Source organism: Saccopteryx leptura, chromosome 10 (assembly GCF_036850995.1).
Source record: "Saccopteryx leptura isolate mSacLep1 chromosome 10, mSacLep1_pri_phased_curated, whole genome shotgun sequence".
Taxonomy (NCBI): domain Eukaryota; kingdom Metazoa; phylum Chordata; class Mammalia; order Chiroptera; family Emballonuridae; genus Saccopteryx; species Saccopteryx leptura.
The window spans coordinates 47,511,910-47,534,582 of NC_089512.1; the positions used below are offsets into that span (position 1 = coordinate 47,511,910).

Consider the following 22,673-nt stretch of genomic DNA (forward strand, 5'->3'; position numbering starts at 1 on the left):
ACAAATGGGACTATGTCAAACTAAAAAGTTTTAGCACAGCAAAGGAAACCACCCTCAAAATGAAAAGGCAACCCACTGAATGGGAGAACATATTTGCCAATGATATGTCTGATAAACAGTTGATATCTAAAGTATAAAAAGAACTTATATAACTCAACACCAAAAAAACAAACAATCCAATGTAAAAACGGGCAAAGAACCTGAATAGACACTTCTCCAAAGAGGACATACAGATGGCCAACAGACATATGAAAAGATGCTGAATGTCACTAATGATCAGAGAAATGTAAATTAAAACCATAATGAGATACCACCTCACACCAGTCAAAATGGCTATCATCTATAAATCAACAAACAAGTGTTGGTGAGGATAAGGAGAAAAGGGAACCTTTGTGCACTGTTGGTGGAATGCAGATTGGTGCAGGGCTGGGCAAATGAGTTTCTAAAATTTGTGTTTTTTGAGTTTGCTCACATCTATTGTTAAAAATGGCGCTGGGGCCTGACCGGACAGTGGAGCAGTGGATAGAGCTTCGGACTGGGATGCGGAGGACCCAGGTTCGAGACCCCAAGGTCGCCAGCTTGAGCGCGGGCTCATCTGGTTTGAGCAAGGCTCCCAGCTTGAGCCCAAGGTGGCTGGCTTGAGTAAGGGGTCACTTGGTCTGCTGTAGTGCCCCTGGTCAAGGCACATATGAGAAATTAATGAATAAACAACTAAGGAACCGCAATGAAGAATTGATGTTTCTCATCTCTCTCGCTTCCTGTCTGTCTGTCACTATCTGTCCCTCTGACTCTCTCTGTCTCTGCCACACAAAAAAAAAAACCCAAAAAACTATGGCAATCAATGTTCAACAATAAAATATTCAACAACAAAAAATGGCGCTGGGCAGCGCCGGGTATGTGATCTGTGAAATTGCAAATTACCTTCCTGCTTGGGAGGGGACATTGTTTTGTTAGTGTTTTGCTGAAGAAGAAGAAGGGGAGAGAGAAACCAAGATAGCAAGGAAAGAGAAGCCAGTTTTTGCAGAGAGAAAAGGTGATGGACTTTCGTGAGCTCCACTGAGACTGGTGGGGCCTTTGATTCTAGGAGGAACTGGAGAAGATTCTCCTGACTGTGGAACCGGATAATGAGTCAGTAGCTTTGTGAGCTCTGAATGAAGAGGGAAGTGTTTTTCCCCTGTGTGTTTCTCATCGGCCAGTGTGAGACTTTAATAAAGGAATGGCCCACCATTTTTTGGCTCCACTGTTTCTTTACTGTCTGCCCTAATCCACTGAGAATCTGCATGTGCATGGCCACGATGGCAGCAACTGCTGGCCATACATGCAGCCACCATGGAAAACGATAGAGTGTCCTCAAAAAATTAAAAAGGAAACTACCTTATGACCCAGCAATTCCATTTCTGGGAATATAGCTGAGGAAACCTGAAACACTAATTCAAAAGAATATATGTACCCCTATGTTCACTGCAGCATTATTTACAATAGCCAAGATTTGGAAGCAGCCCAAGTGCCCATCAGTAGATGAGTGGATAAAAAAGCTGCAGTACATTTACACCATGGAATACTACTTGGCCATAAAAAAAAGAAGGAAATCTTACCTTTTGTGACAGTATGAATGGACCTGGAGAGTATTAGGCTAAGTGAAATAAGCCAGCCAGAGAAAGACAAATACCACATGATTTCACTTATATGTGGAATCTAATGAACAAAATAAACAAACAAAATAGAAAAGACTCAAAGATACAGAGTACAGACTGACAGCTATTAGAGGGCAGGGAGATTGGAGGACTGGGTAAAAAAGGTGAGAAGATTAAGCAAAGAAAAAAGACCTCATAGACACAGACAAAAAAGTTTGATGATTACCAGACAGAAAGGGGAGTGAGGGGAGGTAGAAGAGGGTAAAGGCAGGATAAATGATGATAGAGATTTGACTTCAGATTGTCAACATACAACACAACATACTGATGATGTATTATAAAATTGTACACTTAAAACATATATAATTATATTAACCAGTATCATTCCAATAAATTCAATAATTTTTTAAAAAGGCTTTAGGAGATATATTAGAACATACAGGATTCAGAGGAAGAAAACTCAATGTTCTGATTTGGAAAGAGGATTAGAAAAAGCTTTATGATGAAAGCAGTATTTGAAAAGGGTAGGGCTTTCCAGACACACAGGAGATCGAGTAGGTGCAGTATTTCAGGCAGAGAACAAAAGCAAAGACATGAAGGGGGAGCACTAAGTAATCTAATTTGACTGAAACATTTGGCTCTGCGCAAGGCAGTGTAGGGAGAGATAAGGCCAAAAAACAGGCAGAAGCCATATTACAAAGATTCTTGAATGCCCCAGGCAGAGTATTTCATTATGTGAGGTGACTCTAGTAAGAATGTGTTGGACAGCACTGCCAAGACAGCCTATTAGAAAAGTTTAGAGTGAAATAAATTTACCTGGGAACTGTCAGTAAAAATATACACCCCTGATATAGTATTTGGAGCATTTGCCACAGAAAGATCCCATGCTGAGCTCTTCAAATGCTTTACTTTATTTCATCCTCAACAACAATTTTATGAGGTAGGAATTACTACTTGATTTTGCAGTTGAGGATACCGTGGCTCAGAAAGGTCAAGTACCTCCCCCAACATCACAGGAACAGCAAGTGAAAGGGCCAGAGTTTCAACTTGGGGCTGCCTCTAGAGCAGGGGTCCCCAAACTATGGCCCGCAGGCCACATGCAGCCCCCTGAGGCCATTTATCCGGCCCCTTCCGGAAGGGGCACCTCTTTCATTGGTGGTCAGTGAGAGGAGCACATTGACCATCTCATTAGCCAAAAGCAGGCCCACAGTTCCCATTGAAATACTGGTCAGTTTGTTGATTTAAATTTACTTGTTCTTCATTGTAAATATTGTATTTGTTCCCATTTTGTTTTTTTACTTTAAAATAAGATATGTGCAGTGTGCATAGGGATTTGTTCATAGTTTTTTTTATAGTCCGGCCCTCCAACGGTCTGAGGGACAGTGAACTGGCTCCCTGTGTAAAAAGTTTGGGGACCCCTGCTCTAGAGCCTTGATGGCGAACCTTTTTATAAAAACCGCCCACTTTTGCAGTGCTGGTCAACCTGGTCCCTCCTGCCCACTAGTGGGCGTTCCACTAGTCCGCCAATCACAGCACCATTTGGTTCTGGTTTTTATGACCTATTTTTTTTTTTTTTTTTGTATTTTTCTGAAGCTGGAAACGGGGAGAGACCGTCAGACTCCCGCATGCGCCCAACCGGGATCCACCCGGCATGCCCACCAGGGGCGATGCTCTGCCCCTCCTGGGCGTCGCTCTGCCGAGACCAGAGCCACTCTAGCGCCTGGGGCAGAGGCCAAGGAGCCATCCCCAGTGCCTGGGCCATCTTTGCTCCAATGGAGCCTTGGCTGCGGGAGGGGAAGAGAGAGACAGAGAGGAAGGAGGGGGGGGATGGAGAAGCAGATGGGCGCTTCTCCTATGTGCCCTGGCCGGGAATCAAAGCCGGGTCCCCCCGCACGCCAGGCCGACACTCTACCGCTGAGCCAACCAGCCAGGGCCATATGACCATTTTTTTAAAGATTTTATTTATTCAATTTCAGAGAAGAGAGAGAGAGAGAAAGGGGAGGAGCAGGAAGCATCAACTCCCATATGTGTCTTGACCAGGCAAGCCTAGGGTATAGAACAGGTGACCTCAGCATTCCAGGTCGACGCTTTATCCCACTGCGCCACCACAGGTCAGGCTGGTTCTGGTTTTTATAAAAAGGTTCGCCATCACGGCTCTAGAGTCTGTTATATTGCCTGCCTTTTACTCTCTTGAGTTCTTGTCGAGTATAACAAATCTGTTACCCTTAAAGTACAATTTAAATGGTTTACATATTTTAACTCACTTAATCCTCACAATCCTACACCTATTTTGCAGATGAGAAAACCAAGGCACAGAGAAGTTAAATAACTTGCCCCAAAATAATATGCTATTGATTGGAGGCAGAGCCAAAATTCAAATCCAGGCAGTCTGGCTCCAAAACCCAGGCTCTAATCATTATGCTTTGTGGCCTTTGTTATTTATTATTAGCATATGCTATGGTTGACAAAATAACTAGCAACAGTTTCCATGGTTTATCAACAGCAAAAAATAAAAAGTTAAAAAGTATTCTCATCTATTCAACACCTTCACATGTAGAATTCACAAAGTTTTAATACAGTCTCTGTTAACCTCAGAAGCTTCTTAAAGGAAAAATAACTCTTCACATATATTCACCAAATAAGAGTTGTGAAAGAGTATAAACTTATATTATCTCATTTGATCCTATGATAACATAATGTTGGAGGTAGGCCAGGCACTATTGGCCCATGTTTATCAGTGAGGAAACTGAAGAACAAAGGCAAGTCATGTGTCTGCTGTTACATAGCTGGCTGATAGAGAAGCTGGAACAAGGATGATTGTTACATCCTTTCTACTTGGGCATCCCTCTTGATAGAAGCAAACACAGACCCTGAGTTGTTCAGTTTCCTCACTGTTATGTGGTAACAGACTGGCCCTTCTGGGTTCTCAGGCTTTCTTTCTCTGTATCTGAGGGGAGATGTACTCAGCGCATTTCACACTGAGGTTAAGTGGAGCAATTGAGTGAAAAGTAGAGGGGGCCTGGGCCCAGAAGAGCTAACCTCTAGTCTGAACTTTCATCCTTACCTACAAAACAAGGATAGAAAACTGTGTGTAAGCCAGCCTGGGCAAAGTACCTGCCATCTGTGGGTTGTATGATGAGGTATTAAGATTTTGGAGGGGTCTGCACCTCTCTTTTATAGTAAACCTAGGATATGTGGCATCCTTTCTGCCTTGTACATGTCTGAGCTCCTCAAAGTGGTTTCTGTATGGCCTGTTCTTCATAAGGATCATTTTGGGTTACATTATCAGAAAATCATTTCTGAGTGTCTCATTTGGGCCAAGCCTTAAACTATGTTCCCTCAGATGTCAAAATTCATTTTCTCTGAATTTCTTAAAATTCGCCTTCCTAACATATAGATGCCTGATTTATCCAACCTAAATTCTTATTGTACTTAGAATCTGTACAATTCAAGTTAGCTCTGAATTATATACTATTCAATATTTTACACTGTTTCAGATACTATCTTATGTCCTTTGCATTACAGTCATATGCAATTTGAGGGGAACAACCCTGTTTTAGACATTTGTGGACCCATGTGCATGGCCTTGTCCTAGATACATAATGAATATATTTGACTAACTGACAATATTTTATCTTGAATCCTTTGGAATTTAATTACATCATAAGATTACAGAAACTCCGAATTGGCCCTTGGCATGTACTCTAACTCCCCTACCGGGCAGGAATTCCCTCTAGATGGCCATCCAGCCTCTGCTTGAACACTCCCAGGGCTGGGGAGCTCACCCACCTAAAGGCAGTCTAACACTGTAAGATGTTCCTCTCTCCTACCCTACCCCCTTTTATGGAAAAAATACATCATCAGATTCCATGGCAGAGAGACAGAGGGTGAGTCTTGCAAATTGTTCTCTGTCAACCCTGGTCTTTCCCACTATAAAGTGAAATCCCAAGGAGCCTCTCTAAATCCTGCAAAATCTGACCCAGCCCCACTTACTTGTTTTGGTAACTTTGGCAAATTATGTCACCTGTTAAGTCTCAGTTTCTTCATCTGTAAATGGAGTAACAATTCCAACCTCACAAGTTGTTGTATACGTTAAACAAGGTAGCACATGTAAACCCACTCTGGTCTACAGCAAGTACTCAGTAAATACCAGCTGGTGTGAATTAACTCCAGTAAATAGTAGGGTTTATAGTAGATACGGGCCTGACTGGAATAAGGTGGGCTAGCCAAATAAGGCATCATAGTAGAGATAAACCTGGAGCAGTACTCTTTTTTTTTTTTTGAACCTGGAGCAGTACTCTTAAGGGAGCAAATGAAGGAGTTCAGAAAACTACATAGCATTTGGAAAGGGCCTTTAGATAGGAAAATGGAGGTTTTAGCTGAACTAAAAAGCATAAATTTAAACATTAGCACTTGGAGGTGGGGAGTAAGTAAGACCACCTACTGAAGTGCATAATCTGATGTGGAAGGTAACTGGGAGTCACTATAGGTTTATGAGAAGTAGACTAGCCCATCAGAGTAACAGCACTCAAAAAAGAGAATTCTTGCTGATATGCAAAGGTTAGAATGGAAGTAAAAGATCAGAGAGAAGACAGCTGCTGGTTTAGTTGTGAAGTACTTATATTTGACATCTGGGATTTTTTTAGTTGTACTACCTATCTCTTATAGTTTTTTGTTATTGTTTTGTCTCATTCTGGGCTATCAGCTGGCACATGTAGCTGCCATCGAGATTGCTGGTCTATAAAACCACTACAGCCTATATTCTAATAGGTTGTTTCAAACCTGTACTGGACCAAAAAACAACCAATCTTCATTCATCATTCATTCACTCACTTACACATTCATTATTATTACAGTATACCTGTCTATCTGTTCACCAAATTGTCACAACAAACACTGATTTATTTGCGTAGATTCTGGAATAATTTGGAAATGAATAAAACATAGTTGCTGTCTTTAAGGGTTTTATAGACTTCTGGGATAAATAGAATCACAAATAACTCTTATACTAGACCAGTGATTTTTAACCTTTTCATCTCTTGGCACACATAAACTAATTACAAAATTCTGTGGCACACCAAAAAATATATTTTTGCATGTCTGATAAAAAAAAAGGGGGGCCTGACCAGGCAGTGGCGCAGTGGATAGAGCATCGGACTGGGACACAGAGAACCCAGGTTCAAAACCCTGAGCTTGAGCACGGGCTCATCTGACTTGAGCACGGACTCACCAGCTTGAGCGCGGAGTCACTGGCTTGAGCGTGCGATCATAGACATGACACCATGGTTGCTGGCTTGAACTCAAGGTTGCTGGCTTAAGCAAGGGGTCATTTGCTCTGCTGTAGCCCCCAGTCAAGGCACAAATGAGAGAGCAATTAATGAACAACTAAGGAGACTAAGGAGCCGCAATGAAAAATTGATGCTTCTCATCTCTCTCCTTCCTGTCGGTTTGTCCCTATCTGTCCCTCCCTCTGTCTAAAAAAATAAATCAATCAATAAGTAAAACAGGTATATGCCTGATCAGTGGTGGTGCAGTGGATAGAGCGTCGAACTGGGATGAAGACCCAGGTTCAAAACCCTGAGGTCGCTGGCTTGAGCACAGGCTCACCACCTTGAGTGCAGGGTCACCAGCTTGAGCATGGGATCATTGATATGATCCCATGGTTGCTGGCTTGAGCCCAAAGATCATTGGCTTGAAGCCCAAGGTCACTGGCTTGAACAAGGGGTCACTAGCTTGGCTAGATCCACCACCACCACCCCGCAAGGCAAGTATGAGAAGCAATCAATGAACAACTAAAAATGATGAAACAACTATGAGTTGATGCTTCTCATCTCCCTTCCTGTCTGTCTCTCTTGCTTAAAAAAAAAAAAAAAAAAAGGAAAATTTTGATTAATTCACAGTGGACAACTATTGTTGGCTGTTGTCATTTTTTTATTTTTTATTTAACAATCTAAGGTAAAAGAGCCAGTGCCCCTGACTAAATAGGTAGTACATGTTTTAAAAATTCATCTGCACATAGGTTGAAAATTGCTGCACTAGACAGATTCTAAGTACCACAAAAGAGGAATGAACAAAATTCTATGACAGGGGTTGAAAACTGGAGCAAATCAGGTTGTATTTGGCCAGCAAATGTTTTGTTTGGCCCACAATGTTTTTTGGAATTTTTTTATAGATTACAATATTAAAAAATTAGGATGGTTTGCACAAAAACCCAGATTCCTAGTGTCTCGTGAAAATAGGAAGATCTGAGCATATTAGGCCAATTACTACAGGGTGGTAATTGGCAGGATCTGAGCAGCAGCTGCCCCTTTTAGGCAGAGCATGAGCTCTCCAGTTTGCCACAATCGTTGCCACTCCCTGTTACTCTCTGACACCAAAGCCAAGTATGTTCAGTTGCCGGTTATCATCAGCTTGTGCTGTGGTTACTTTAATAATAGAGTTAAGCCTGACCAGGCAGTGGTGCAGTGGATAGAGCATCAGACTGGGATGAGGCAGACCCAGGATCGAGACCCAAGGTCGCCAGCTTGAGCGCGGGCTCATCTGGTTTGAGCAAGGCTCACCTCAAGCAAGGGGTTACTCAGTCTGCTGAAGGCCCACGGTCAAGGCACATATGAGAGAGCAATCAATGAACAACTAAGGTGTCGCAATGAAAAACTGATGATTGATGCTTCTCATCTCTCTCTTCTCCTGTCTGTCCCTATCTGTCTCTCTCTCTGTCACTGTAAAAAAAATAATAAATTAATTTTAAAAAATAAATAATAGAGTTAAAAGTAAGAAGAAAAATTTTAAAACTCAAATCTCTATTAAGTGGAACTGATGAGCTATGTGTTTCAAGAAAAGTGGGTTGTAGAATGAATAGAAGAATACTCCTAGGGAAAACAGACAATTCCTTGTGTTTAAGATGCATATAAACATCTCCCATTTATGTTGCCTGCCTGACTCCTGCAGGCCTTTGAGTTCTCAGCCTCTATACTACTAAGGAAAATTAATGTAGTGGCTAAAAGCATTAGCTTTGGAATGAGGAAGACCTGAGCTTGAAAGCTGGCTTCAGCACTTACTCACTGTGTGACTTTGTCAAATTATTTACCCTCTCTGTGCTTTAGTTTTCTCACACGTAAAATAGGGGTAATCATAGTACCTACCTCAGAGGACTGTTGTAAGATGACAATGAGATAAAAGATACGATGTTCTTAGCCAGTGCCTGGCACAAGGTAACAGCTATCACTAGTGCAGAGTACAAAAGACAGAGCGACCATCTCTAAAGGGAGCTTGATAGGATCTTTATGGTTTAATGTGAAGAGACGAGGAAAGAAGGTTACCTTTCTTCACACAGAAAGTCCTAAGAAAAGACAGAGGAGGGAATGGCAAATACCCTGTGTCAGGGGCCAAAACAGCCTTCACAATGGAGCTGAAAAGATCATCTACGCAAAGATTTTAAAAGTCAGGCTGAGGAGAACTAACTACCCAACAAATCAAGTTTTTCCAAAATGTATCACTGTGTGATGGGTTTCGGTGATAAAAATGGAATAGGATACTAAGTAACATTAAGGTGAGAATGTCATTCTCTTTTGATTACCATAGGTCCCAGGTTCAGTGCTTTCGGGGGAGGCAGCAGGCCTGTTGCTCCAGGAGTTCCTTTAACGTCCCTCCACCCCCACCGGCCTCAGCCTCCCGCTCCTCAGCCTGACTGCTCGACTTTCTCTCGCCATGTCAACACGTCAACACGGCCCTCCTCTCGGCCTCCCTAGCCCCTGGGGGCCCTCCTTCCCACCTCAGCACCAGGGCCTCTCCGCAAGCCTCCCTAATTAGCATAGGAGAAAGTCTTAGGTTTGACGCTAAGCATCTCATGCACCTTTCTGACCAAACTTGCTAAATCTCCAGTTCTAGAGACAGTAGACCTCAGGCTTAAAGGCTCCGTAGCAACAACTACGTATCTACAACTTACTAACAGTTTTGTTTCTCCTTGCTTTAAGTTTTAGTTACTTTATTACAGCCAAGTGATATTTTTAAATATGGAGCAATAAAGTCTCTTAGTAAAAATCATAAAATATAAAAAACAACTTAAGAAAAAAAGACCAGTAAATAAGAGTATGGGTAATATGTGGATGTGGCAAAAAATTAAGTTGGAGAAACATCGTGGACGTAAAAGAAGCCCAGGGCGGACTGTGAGTAAGGGAGCGACAAGACCAGATGGTGATTATGTGTAAAACCACCTCGACAGGCGACTACCTCACGCGCTGTACATTCCTTTACCCCTCTCTAGGCCTGTTTTTCCATCTACAAAGGGGTTGGAGGCAGACCTCGCAGTCGCCCAGTCCCGGCTTCAGCGCCTTCAGCCTAGGCCACAGGCTCGTTGCCCCTGGCAACCACAGGAGTTCTTTTAACGGGTCCCGCCATCCCCACCGGGCCTCGGCCTCCCGTTCCTCCCAGACTGCCCCGCTCCTCACCAATGCTCGACTTTATCTCTCCACGTCAACACGACCCTCATCACGGCCTCCCTCACGTCTGGGGCACCTCCTTTCTACCTCAGCGCTAGGGCCCTCTCCGCAGGCCACTTCGGCTACCCGCGCTACCCCTAGCAACGCACATGCGCAGTGAGCTACGCGCGCGGGCAGAGAGTTCCGAGTGCGCATGTCTAAAAAGGAGAGCTAGGAAAGGAGCAAAAGCAAAGATGGAACAGGAGTCTAGTGAGCGTCTGCGTAACTGGGGCGCGCGCGATTGGTCGGAATGGGCGGTGGGGCGGTGCGTTTTTCTTCTCAAAGGACTTGATTGGCTGAGCAGTGGAACTAGCTGCTGCAGAGTGGGCGGCCAAAAGGTGGCAATGGAGTCTGACAGGTATTTACTCCCCTCAGTTTTTGGCTTTAGCGTAGTGCTTTGATCCGAAGAAGTTTTCACATCTTACTCAGCTCCGCACCCACGGCGTCGCACCCTGTCGGCCTGTTGGTGTAGCCGGAGCACGCTTGAGAAGCATGGCTGCGATGGAAAGTCCGAGCCTGGGGAATGGTAGAGCTGCCCCCTCCGTGACCTCCAGTGAGCTCCTAGTCTCAGACCCGCTGCGTGACCTCCGGCAAGTTACTGTCCCCTTTGAGAACTCATTTTCAGCGCCTGTAAAATGGTAGCAGGGGCTCAAGGGTTAGTTACTAGGAGTTAAGGCTGGAGCACAGTACTATTTCAGTGGGGTCAGCCCTGGGGTGCTTCCGACTTCTTTACCCAAAATGACGAGAGAGCTGGGAGGAGCATGGGGGTGATACAAGGAGGGTTCTGCTTGGGTTAGAGGATCCTTGAAGACCTTGAAGGAGATGTCTTTGTAAGTATCGGGGAGCACCCCAAAAATGGGTCATATGACAACTAACAGAGGAAGCTACAGTCATGTATTGAGTACTTGTATACGTGCAATCTGGGACTAAAACGAGTTACATACTTTGAAGATGTAATCCTCAGAACTACGTTAAAGGGTATAACCTCCTTTTTACAGATGAGGAAAGGAGAGTGAGAAGTTAAGTAATTTGCTCTTGAACACACAGCTACTGAATGGCAGAGCTAGAATTTGAATCCAGTATATTGACATAATTGCACAGGGGAAGAACTATTAGACCAACATTTAATAGACTTGATTTCTGATATCAGTTTTGCAAGTAACTTAATCTTACTGTTACTCAATTTTTTTTTTTTTTTAGTTTTTTATTTCATGCATTTAATACTTAAATAAGAACAATAAAAGAGGTACACAAAATCAGATTATATGCTAAGTGTTTTAAAATATTAACAGAAAAACATTGAAAAATACCTGACAAAAAACAATAAAGCTGTTATTTAAGATATTTCCATATCACTTCTTTTTTTTTATTTTTTATTATTATTAAATTTAATGCAGTGACATTGATAAGTCAGGGTACATATGTTGAGAGAAAATATCTCTAGATTATTTTGACATTTGATTGTGCTGTATACCCCTCCCGCAAAGTTAAATTGTCTTCTGTCACCTTCTATCTGGTTTTCTTTGTGCCCCTCCCCTCCCCTAACCCCTCTCTCCTTCTTCACCCCATCCCCCCTCCCCCAACCCCTCGCCGCTGTTGCCATCACATTCTTGTTCATGTCTCTGAGTCTCATACTGTTACTCAATTTTATCAATAAGATTAGAGTAATCCTTATCCAGTTTACTTCATAAAGTTATGAAAATCAAGAATCAAAGAGATTAGATAATTCTGTATCAGAAATTACCTACATTTTGAAGGCTTACAACAGCTGATAAAAGTGATGGTCTCCCCCAGAAAAATGTATATATATATATATATATATATATATATATATATATATATATATATATATACACACACACACACATATATATATATAAACACATTTTTACCTCACTTATTTGGGGAAGGGGAAGGTGCCTCATTGACTCTTTTAAGCAGATTTGTTGGACCCAGGTTAAGAGCTTAGCATTTGGTTCATATTTTTAAAGCCCTATTGAATCATTAATTCTTTTTTTAAGTTTCTAGCAAATAGCTTAAACTTTTCATTGTGTATAGAGATTTCCAACCGTTTTTAATTCATATTGGAGGGCAGGAAGATATTCCCATAGCATAATACTGGTTCATACTGATTTTAATCTCTCCATAATCCAAATAGTTCATTTGGTTCCTGCTCTGTCATGGACTGAAATTGAATAAGCAGAAGAAAATCAATTTTAAATGAGCTAACCACGTGTACTTTTTTCCAGCGAGGATAATGTTATGGGATCAGAAAGATTAGAAGATGAAAAACAAACGGTGATAAAAAGCAGCGAGTGTAATCCCCTTTTACGAGAACCCACTGCTTCTGCTCAGCTTGGTGGCACTGAAATGGCCGAGTGCCATAAGTCTGTCCCGTGTGGATGGGAAAGAGTTGTGAAGCAGAGGTTATCTGGAAAAACAGCAGGAAGATATGATGTATATTTTATCAGGTGAGCATGCAATGTGGTAAAGATAGTACAGCCAAATAACTTGTCTAAACAGGTAGTGGGAAAGCACAGCAGGTATCTTGATTTTTTTCTATTTTTACCATAAAACCATTATGGATTCAGGTTTCTAAGTGTCACTGGTTAGTTTTAGGGACAAGTACATACAGTTTATCCTACTGTGAATAGTTAATGATAAGGTTGCACTTAAGTTATATTTGCAAAATTATTTTATAGTATCATATTCCTCCCTATAGAGGAAACAAAAAATACCATTTTAGCACTATTTTTATTTTACTTTTTTTTTTTTTTTTTCATTTTTCTGAAGCTGGAAACGGGGAGAGACAGTCAGACAGACTCCCGCATGCGCCCGACCGGGATCCACCCGGCACGCCCACAATGGGGCGACGCTCTGCCCACCAGGGGGCGATGCTCTGCCCATCCTGGGCGTCGCCATATTGCGACCAGAGCCACTCTAGCGCCCGGGGCAGAGGCCACAGAGCCATCCCCAGCGCCCGGGCCATCCCTGCTCCAATGGAGCCCCGGCTGCGGGAGGGGAAGAGAGAGACAGAGAGGAAAGTGCGGCGGAGGGGTGGAGAAGCAAATGGGCGCTTCTCCTGTGTGCCCTGGCCAGGAATCGAACCCGGGTCCTCCGCACGCTTATTTTTATTTTAAATGACAAATACCTGTGGCAATATTTGGAAATTATTAATTAAAAATCTGAAATGTGGTCCAATTCTTTTAAAAGTCGCTTTTATTTACTATCAGTAAGTTTCCTTTAATATCATTTTCTAGCCCACAAGGACTGAAGTTCAGATCCAAAAGTTCACTTGCTAATTATCTTCACAAAAATGAAGAGAATTCTCTTAAGCCAGAAGATTTTGATTTTACTGTACTTTCTAAAAAGGGCATCAAGTCAAGGTACAAAGACTCCAGCATGGCAGCTCTGACATCCCAACTGCAAAAGGAAAGTAGTGTTTCAAACCAGAACCTCAGGACAAGAAGCAGGTGGAGAAAAGAGGTGTTTCCTCGGCCAAGTGGTAGTGTGGAATTGCAAGACAGCAGAGAACTATCTGACTTTACTTCCATGCATTTGCTTTTGAAAGAAGTTGAAAGTGTTAATAATGTTGACCCCAGAATGGTTAGAAAGCCGAAAGGGAAGATAACTACTTTGAAAGGAATTCAAATTAACAAAACTAAAACAGGGTGCCGGAAGAGTCTTCCAGATTCTGTTCAAAGGAATAGAAAAAGAAAATCTGTGTATACTAAGGTAGATGCTGAAAGTGAACCTGTTGCACAAGAAAGTCAGCTTGATAGAACTTTCTGCATTTCTGATGCCAGAGCAAGCAACAAGTCCCTCAGTGTGACCAATGAAGAAAAGAGACTTGTAAAAGAAAAATTGAGTTCAGGATCAAATTTTAGTTTTGAACAAATAACTTCTGGCATCATAAGCAAATTATGTTCAACCAAAGAAGCAGAACGCAAGAAGTCTGAGGATACCTTTTTAGAATCTGAGGAAATAACAAAAACTGCAGTAGAAACTGCAGAGAGGAAGGAACATTTGCATATTGGCAATTTAAAATGTGGCTCCGAAATGGACGACAGTTGCTCACAAACTGAAAAAGACTCTACTTCTGTGAAAATATGTCAAGGTATTCAGTGCATTAAAGTGCTATTAAACATATGATGAGTTTATACTCCTGGATACTGGATTGCATGCTTGTAACCTGTTAAGATATGGGAGTAAAATGAAGAAATAGGGTCAAATATCAGATACATCCTACCAGTTGATCCTGGTACCTTGTCTAACCAATCTTCAAACTCCTACCTTTAGCAGAGGGAATCAGCTGGCTACTGCCTTGATGTCCCCAGCAGAGGAGAACTGTGCCATTAACAGCTGCTACAGTCTCTCCCTGGTGCAGCAGCTAGGACTCTCCTCAACAGTGCTTTCTCTTCTTTCCATCTTCTTTCCAGCCAATAATCTTACAACTTGAGGGAAATGAAAAGGCTTCACTTGGAAAAGGTTTGAGGAAGACTCCTCTTGTACGTGAACTGGTTGAAAATAGTGTTTTCTCTTTGCACCACTCCTGATTATTACAGATATGTAAATTCCACTTTAATTTTGTATATGTAGATATCATAGTCATTTTTATCTATTATAATGTAATGTTTCCCTGAACTGCTTTAAAGCTCTAAATAATTCAGAATGCTACTCACTTAGAACATCTATTATTTGTAGTATATTCTTAATACAGAGTTTAAAGCTGAGTACTTTTGCCTCTATGATAACTCAGTAAATAAAAGATAAAAAGGAGACCTTTTGAGCAGCCCAGTATTAGTTATTCATTATGTGATTATGGTATAATGAATAACTCCTTTAAAGAACAATAGTAATTTTAATTAAATCCTGTAGGAAGATAGCCTGGACAAATTGGTGGCGCTGGGGATTAGTTTTGATTCCTGCTCTCAGGCCCACTCACGATTTTATGTCTTTGCTGTACCTAGAATTTCTCCACTTTTAACAGAAGATGGCCACATATATGATACCTAGAACCAGCATAAGAATTCTTAAAGTCTGTTCTTCAAAGACTTTGAGCTTCTTAAAACCTGGAGATTTATGTAGATTTATTGCTAGTATAATGGGTAAATTAAATATTAAAAACATCCTTTTGCAATTACAATGGAAGAATCTTTATCCTATACATGAAGTCTAGTTCTCAACATAAAATGAAGTACCCCTAGGTTAATAAATATTCAGTGGAATAATAAAGGCTTTCCCATTTGCTTTTGTAGAAATAGCCCAGTCTCCTGGTAATAAAGGAGGCTAGTTAGTAATTATTTATGGGAACCTACAGAAAAAAAAATTATCAAGTAGCTACTAAGTACAGTTTCCTTTGTTCTAACTGTTTTACTTTCTACTAGTCTTTACCTATTTAAACTTGAAAGGCAAAAACACTGAACTAATTACCTTTAAATTCAGTCCCACTAACATTTTGGGATGGTTGCTTAATTTCTAAGTCTTAGTTTCTTCATCTGTAAAATGGAGGTAATAACCCTCAGTAGTGCTGTTTTTCATATTAAGAATATAGTAAAGTAAAATGAGAAATGAAAAAGATGGCTTAACACTATGAATACAAGATATTATTAACTGACATTCAAAAATTTAAAGGATATGACTAAAGGGAGTGTTGAATGTGATAATTTTTGAAACTTGGGAAGCCTGATAACACTGGTCAAATTAACTGAGCTTCCCAGTAGATAGTGGTCTCAGGTGTTCCAAGGTTGAAATCTTGGGTTTTTCTACAGGTTCTGTTTTGTCTATATGTATATCTCCCCCGCCCTTTTTTAGGGGCAAGTGTAAAAATGTTCACTGCAGAAATTTTGGAAAATATAGAAAATTAAAGAAGAAAAGAAAAATTACCATTCAGAAACAACCCTTATACCTTTTTGATTTATTTTGTTCAATCTGTATGTTTGTGTATGTGTTCTTTTTAAAATTAAATTGGGGTCATATGTAGAATATTGCCTTTTTTCACTTGAAAGTGAATGATGTGAGAAAATCTTCATGATATATTCTCAAAATATTTTAATGACATTATACAAATGTGTCATAATTTAAAATATTTTACATTATTGCCAATTTTTCAATACTATGAACTCTGAATGTAAGTCATAAAGAACTAGTGTCACAGAGTGGTTAAAGGCTTAAACTCAGGAGCGAGAGGACTTGGATTTGAATTTCGGCCCTAATACTTACTTATTCTTGGGCAAGTTACTCAGCTTCTCTGTACCTCACTTTCCATATCTATAGAGTGGAGATAAAATACTCCCTAACCTCATGGGTCATTAGTAGGATTAAATTGTTTAATTTTTGTAAAGTGCTTAGAATAGTGCCTGGCACATACTTAATGCTTTATAATAGTAGTTTATTATTACTATTTGCATCCCTGAATGTTTCTTTAGGCTAAACCATAGATTCTATAAACAATGTATATTCTTCCTTTTTAGAAGACACCATCCCACGGACACAAGTAGAGAAAAGGAAAACAAGCCTGTATTTTTCCAGCAAATACAACAAAGAAGGTATCCCTTTCCCAATCAGAAAATTAGATTTTAAATCTGTTTCAGATGTTCAGCTCTGATGCAGTGTGTTTGTTCAGCTCTTAGTCCCCCACGACGCAAAGCCTTTAAGAAGTGGACACCTCCTCGGTCACCTTTTAATCTTGTTCAAGAAACACTTTTTCATGACCCATGGAAGCTCCTCATAGCAACTATATTTCTCAATCGGACCTCAGGTTTGTGGGTTATATTAATCTGTGCCTTAGTAGAGACAGTGTGATGAGAAAGAGCACTGAATTGATTGGGAAATTTGTTTGCAAGTTTGATTTTGTGTCTGTGTTACCTCAGGTAAAGGCTTTCCCCTTTCAGCCCTCAAACGTTTCACCCATGCGAAAGTTAGACTAGCGTTTGCATTAAGGAGCGGGTTTTCATTTACTTTCTACTTTTTTGTGTGTGTGACAGAGAGAGAGAGTAAGAGAGAGGGACAGACAGACAGGAAGGGAGAAAGATGAGAAGCATCAATTCTTCGTTGCTGCACCTTAGTTGTTCATTGATTGCTTTCTTATATGTGCCTTGACCAGGGGGCTACAGCAGAGCAAATGACCCCTTGCTCAAGCCAGTGACCTTGGGTTCAAACTGGTGAGCTGTGCTCAAACCAGATGAGCCTGCGCTCAAGCCGGTAATCTTAGGGTTTTGAACCTGGGTCCTCCGCTTCCCAGTCCTGTGCTCTATCCACTGTGCCAACGGCTGGTCAGGGTATTTTCTACTTGAAATTAGTTTTGGTCATCAATGAAAATCAGTTATATAACATCCCTTCACCTTTAGTTGTATATAAAAAGCTTTGTTGCCTGACCAGGCGGTGGCGCAGTGGATAGAGTGTAAGACTGGGTAGCGGAAGACACAGGTTTGAAACCCCAAGATCACCCGCTTGAGCGCAAGCTTATCTGTCTTGAGCATGGACTCACCAGCTTGAGCTTGAGGTCATAGACATGACCCTAAGTTCATTCATACTTTCTGTTCTGTATGCTTTTACACTAGTTATCTGATGATCTCGTTATTTAAAAACTAATACGGGATAGGCAAAAGTAGGTTTACAGTGGTGAGTATGCAAAACACAGAGTTTATTCTTGTATTATTATTGATCAATTATTATATTATTTATTTGTACTACAACTGTAAACCTATTTTTGCCCACCCTTTTATTATGTAGGGCCAGGTTTCAGCATGATCTGGACTGTTAACCAAATTCGTTACTAGTTTAGGTTTTTTACTCTGAAAGTGATTGTTGGTTTAGTGGTTTAAAAAGAAAATAAAAGGCTCTGTATGAGATTTCTAGTGGAGGAAGTACCGGAACCTGAATTAGCCCATCTGGAGGCTTATAATCACAGTTATCTTTACACCCCAGGTAAAATGGCAATCCCTGTGCTTTGGGAGTTTCTGGACAAGTATCCTTCAGCTGAGGTAGCAAGAACTGCAGACTGGAGAGATGTGTCAGAACTTCTTAAACCCATTGGTCTCTACGAACTTCGAGCCAAAACCATTATTAAGTTCTCAGGTACTTTCCCATATACCCATAGGAAAAACATAAACTGTGCCTATTTAAGAAAGCCACACCTTAAACTTTTATGTCCATGAATGCTACATTAATCTTGGTCATTCAGCTCAAGCACCAAAGGCATCTAAAAACAGTCCACTTGCCCCAACCCACAGACTCCCATTGACCAGGCAATAAATCTTTACCCAGCACTGGGTCAGGCCATGTGGGCATAATTAGAGAAAAAAAATCAGTGAAGCAGAAAACCCTCAGGACAATACCTCTTTGAGTTAGTGCAAAATAATAATGGTCAGTAAGTGGTAGATGAGATGTTCAGACAGAGGTGCTTCGGGAACTCGGAAAAAAGAGCAGTAACAATTAAGGTTGTTAGGAAAGATTCTTTCTTCCTGTTCCTTTCTTCTGTTCTCCCATCCAGCCCCCATCACCACACATTTGGGGAAGGTATCTTCTTAGAGGTGGGCCTGACGTTTGAGCTGTTGTTTTCTCAGATGAATATCTGACAAAGCAGTGGAGATATCCAATTGAGCTTCATGGGATTGGCAAATACGGCAATGACTCCTACCGAATTTTTTGCATCAATGAGTGGAAGCAGGTGAGGTCTACTTGTAGCCAGAACATCTCCAGCATATTTTGTCTCTGAGACAATGTTAAGTCCACTTATGGCTAAAACTATTTCTTGGATACATGTGTTATTACAGTCACAAACAATTTTGTTCCAAGCTTGAAGGGTAGTGGCTGGCATGCAGTTATTGGCAGCAGGGAGAGGATTCATAGACTCTCCCAAGTCAAAGACTGCTTGGGGTGCCTCTGACTGACCTCCAACAGTTTGTCACTTGGTGCTGTTCCTGTCATTCCATTCATGTAATGCCTCTCAGCCTGATGTGGTTTTCTTCCTGTCACAATCATACTAGTCTTCAAAAGTACACCACAGGAAAGCAGGCAGGTTTGAGCTTGGAATGCACCTAGGGTTTCTACTAATAGTCTAGGCTATTTTTGTGGTAACTGGGTCCTATTTCAGCTGCCCATTCTATTGAATTTGCCTAGCACACAGGAATCTGGGTAATGTCCTGGCTGGTGGGCACTGCCAAGTAGCCTGGTACACTGTCCTCTTAGTCTGTGACCACCCTAAAGCATTTAGCTAGTAGGTCTGGCCAAGCTCATCCCTGCTCCACCATTTATTGTGACCTGAGCAATCCATTGAACTCTCAGGGTCTATAACCTGCTACTGGAAAATGGCATGTTGATGCTTCATCATGTTATCACTACTTCACACCCAGGTTCTGGTGAAGAATAGTACTAAAGGAAAGTACTTTATAAACTATAAAGGATTACCTTAATGTAAGCTATAATTTTAAACATTTGTGAATCTCATTAGGTTTAAAGTTATAATTGTTAGGTATATTATAATATATGTTCTCCGACCATATCTTTAAAAAGCCAGTTTCAAACATGTATTTCTGACTAACTTAGATAACACCTCTGTCTCCTAATTTCTTGCAGGTGCACCCTGAAGACCATAAGCTAAATAAATATCATGACTGGCTTTGGGAAAATCACGAAAAATTAAGTCTGTCGTAAAACTGTGACATTTTCAGATTTGTTTTTTACATATTACTTTGATTCTTCAAAGCTCCATTAAGCCAACCAGCTACCTTTTCAGGTGTATAGATTTTAATCAGACCAACTAGAAACCTAATTATGTTTTCTTAGTGTGTGGTAGATCTTTGCTACTGAATGTGCTATGACATGTTTAGAGATTTCTTTAAAAAAATAAATTGTGATTTGAAAACAGTCCTAAAAATGTATATGACTTCCAATAATGAAATGTGATCTGAAGATAAAAAAATTTTTCTAAGCTATCAATAATAAAAGCAAATTTCTGTCACCCTTGCTTGAGGAAAGATTAGACTTTCTGTTCTCTTTCTATAAAAATGATCTCTACAATCGTTATATAATCAAAGAGTTTGCAGCCAAATGTGGAAAGATGGTACAGTAGGTATTGTGCAGTTAATTTAATAAATATGTTTACTGCCTGACCTGTGGTGGCGCAGTGGATAACACGTCAACCTGGAAATGCTGAGGTCGCCGGTTCGAAACCCTGGGCTTGCCTGGTCAAGGCACATATGGGAGTTGATGCTTCCAGCTCCTCCCCCCTTCTCTCTCTCTGTCTCTCTCCCTCTCTCACTCCTCTCTGAAAATGAATAAAGGAAAAAAGAAAAAAAAGAAAAGAAAAAAAAGATTTAAAAAAAATATATGTTTACTGCCTGACCAGGCGGTGGTGCAGTGGATAGAGCGTCAGACTGGGATGTGGAAGGACTCAGGTTTGAGACCCCAGGGTTGCCAGCTTGAGCGTGGGCTCATCTGGTTTGAGCAAAAGCTCACCAGCTTGGACCCAAGGTCGCTGGCTCGAGCAAGGGGTTACTTGGTCTGCTGAAGGCCCGTGGTCAAGGCACATATGAGAAAGCAATCGATGAACAATTAAGGTGTCGCATTGTGCAAAGAAAAACTAATGATTGATGCTTCTCATCTCTCTGTTCCTGTCTGTCTGTCCCTGTCTATCCCTCTCTCTGACTCTCTCTCTGTGTCTGTAAAAAAAAAAAAAAAAAGAAATATTTACTAATCTGCCTCTCCCAAAGAAAAATAAGATTCTTTTGCCATCATGTGTTGGCTTTTAGGAACTGGAGATTTGACCCCAGTATCCATTTGATAACGTGAACATCTGCCCACAGCTCCGTTTCAGAGTATCGACTTCTAGCTTTCCCTTTGTGAAAACTCAAGCATTTACCCATCTTTTATCTTCTGACGAGAGGACAGGACGTTTTAAGTTTTATGTCATTTTTTTTTTAAATAAAGTTCTTTAATAGTCTCCATTTAACTGGTTTATTTGTTGTTAATAAATTGGCAACACAAGGAGGGGCCGAGGCTGGGCTCCCGTGTGTCTGGGCTCAGGCAGGAGACCCAGCTCTGGGACGGGCTGGGCGGGACACAGCCAGCCCATGACAGAGGGGCTGGGAAGAACAGGCCCACCACCTCGGGGGCAAGTTTTATGTCATTTTTAATATATTTTATAATGTTACAACTCATTAACTGAAACATTTGCCTTAGGAAGAACCAAAATAATCCTATTAGCAAGTCTCAAAGACCAATTGCTATTTTAAAGTATAATTTGAAAATTAAGTGGATTGAATAAATGAAAAATAAAGTTGTTAAGGAAACTACCTTTGTTGTAAGGTTGTGTGAATAGAATGCAGTGTATTGCAGAGCTAGTCAGTTGTTTCCATTTTAGTGAGCAAGTTTGTTTTTAGAGAGGAATGGGTTTTGGCCAGAGAACAGGAAAACTGGCCACACACACCCTGAAGGCAAACATCTACTTCATAAATTCCCATCACATTTTTTTTTTTACAGTATAAAATTTTATATTTAGAATTAGCCAGCTGGACTCAGTTTACATGGTCCCAATTTTGTTTGCATCTTCCAAAGCATCATAGTCAGGAGCCAGTTGAACATACTCCTTCTTTCCATCAGGCCTGATCAGGGTGCTGACCTTGGCCACATCAATGTCATAGGGCTTCTTTTTTATTTTTTATTTTATTTTTTTAGTGAGAGGAGAGGAGGCAGAGAGACAGACTTCTGCATGTGCCCTGACCAGGGCCCACCCAGCAAACCCACTAAGGGTCGATACTCTGCCCATTTGGGGCTGCTGCTCTGCAACGGAGCCAGGTGGAGGCCATGAAGCCATCCTCAGCACCCCTGGCCAACTCTCTCGAACCAATTGAGCCATGAGTGCAGGAGGGGAAGTGAGGATGGGGGGAGTGGAGAAGCAGATGGTCGCTTTTCTCTCCTGTGTGCCCTGACTGGAATTGAACTTGGGACATCCACATGCAGGGCAAAGCTCTACCACTAAGCCAACTGGCCAGGGTGTCATAGGGCTTCATAGCCTGTTTGATCTGGTGTTTGTTGGCCTCGACATTCACAATGAACCCAAATGTATGGTTGTTTTCTGTCTTCCTCATGGCTGACTTGGTAGTCAGGGTGAACTTGATGATGGCATAGTGGTCAAGCTTGTTTCTCCTGGGGACGTTCTGGGGACACACTGCCTTCAGAACTACGGTGTCTGGCTGATGGAAAGTGGGTGGCATGCGGATCTCTTCTTTTTGTAGCTGTGGACGCCTTTCAGCACTGACTTCATCTTCAAAGCCTTTGCTTTGGCTTCAACTTTGGCAGGGGCTTCCTTCTGTTTTGGTGCCATCTTTGTGAAGAGCCCCATCACATTTTTATTTCATAAACATTAAAGTAGCATTCACTAAGTGCAAAGCCCTGTGCTGGGGAAGGATACAAAGATGGAAACGTTCTGTAGAGACCTTCACAGGAAGAGAAAAAAAGCACACACAATAATTAAGGGGAAAAAAGGGGGTAAGCTGTGGAAATAAGATGCCCAAATACTGCAGCTAAGAAAATAGAAGCCTCTGAAACCCTGGGCCGC

General features: G+C 41.3%; 2 protein-coding genes and 1 pseudogene across 8 annotated transcripts in view; 1 reads left to right on the forward strand and 2 right to left on the reverse strand.

Annotated features, from left to right (window-relative positions):
- Positions 1–10,212, reverse strand: part of IFT122 (intraflagellar transport 122) — a 78,916-nt gene extending 68,704 nt beyond the window's left edge. For all 3 annotated transcript variants that reach the window (XM_066350425.1, XM_066350423.1, XM_066350424.1), the window contains exon 1: positions 10,082–10,212. In XM_066350425.1, the coding sequence (XP_066206522.1) occupies positions 10,082–10,122 (41 nt within the window). In that variant the 5' untranslated portion in view covers positions 10,123–10,212. The remainder of the gene's footprint in view (positions 1–10,081) is intronic.
- Positions 10,213–10,338: 126 nt separating this feature from the next.
- MBD4 (methyl-CpG binding domain 4, DNA glycosylase) lies at positions 10,339–20,765 on the forward strand. 5 transcript variants are annotated; one of them, XM_066351243.1, is made up of 8 exons: positions 10,339–10,469; positions 12,361–12,582; positions 13,372–14,228; positions 16,585–16,659; positions 16,737–16,871; positions 18,041–18,190; positions 18,679–18,782; positions 19,691–20,765. In XM_066351243.1, the coding sequence occupies exons 1-8, from the start codon at positions 10,456–10,458 to the stop codon at positions 19,766–19,768; spliced, it is 1,635 nt and encodes a 544-aa protein (XP_066207340.1). In that variant the 5' UTR covers positions 10,339–10,455; the 3' UTR covers positions 19,769–20,765. The 5 variants fall into 5 exon arrangements, with proteins under 5 accessions (XP_066207340.1, XP_066207339.1, XP_066207338.1 ...); XM_066351242.1 differs by having other exon boundaries at positions 10,436–10,705; positions 12,365–12,582; positions 18,679–18,836; XM_066351241.1 differs by having other exon boundaries at positions 10,436–10,705; positions 12,365–12,582.
- Positions 20,766–21,635: 870 nt separating this feature from the next.
- On the reverse strand, positions 21,636–22,439 carry LOC136382275 (large ribosomal subunit protein uL23-like; annotated as a pseudogene).
- Positions 22,440–22,673: the final 234 nt, after the last annotated feature.

Excerpts from the sequence above, each read along its gene's own strand:
- MBD4 (XM_066351241.1), top strand. The coding sequence starts at position 10,604 with ATGGCTGCGATGGAAAGTCCGAGCCTGGGGAATGGTAGAGCTGCCCCC. Across the intron at positions 16,660-16,736 it reads CAGCAAATACAACAAAGAAG|CTCTTAGTCCCCCACGACGC; the intron begins GTATCCCTTTCC and ends GTGTTTGTTCAG. Across the intron at positions 16,872-18,040 it reads ATTTCTCAATCGGACCTCAG|GTAAAATGGCAATCCCTGTG; the intron begins GTTTGTGGGTTA and ends TTTACACCCCAG.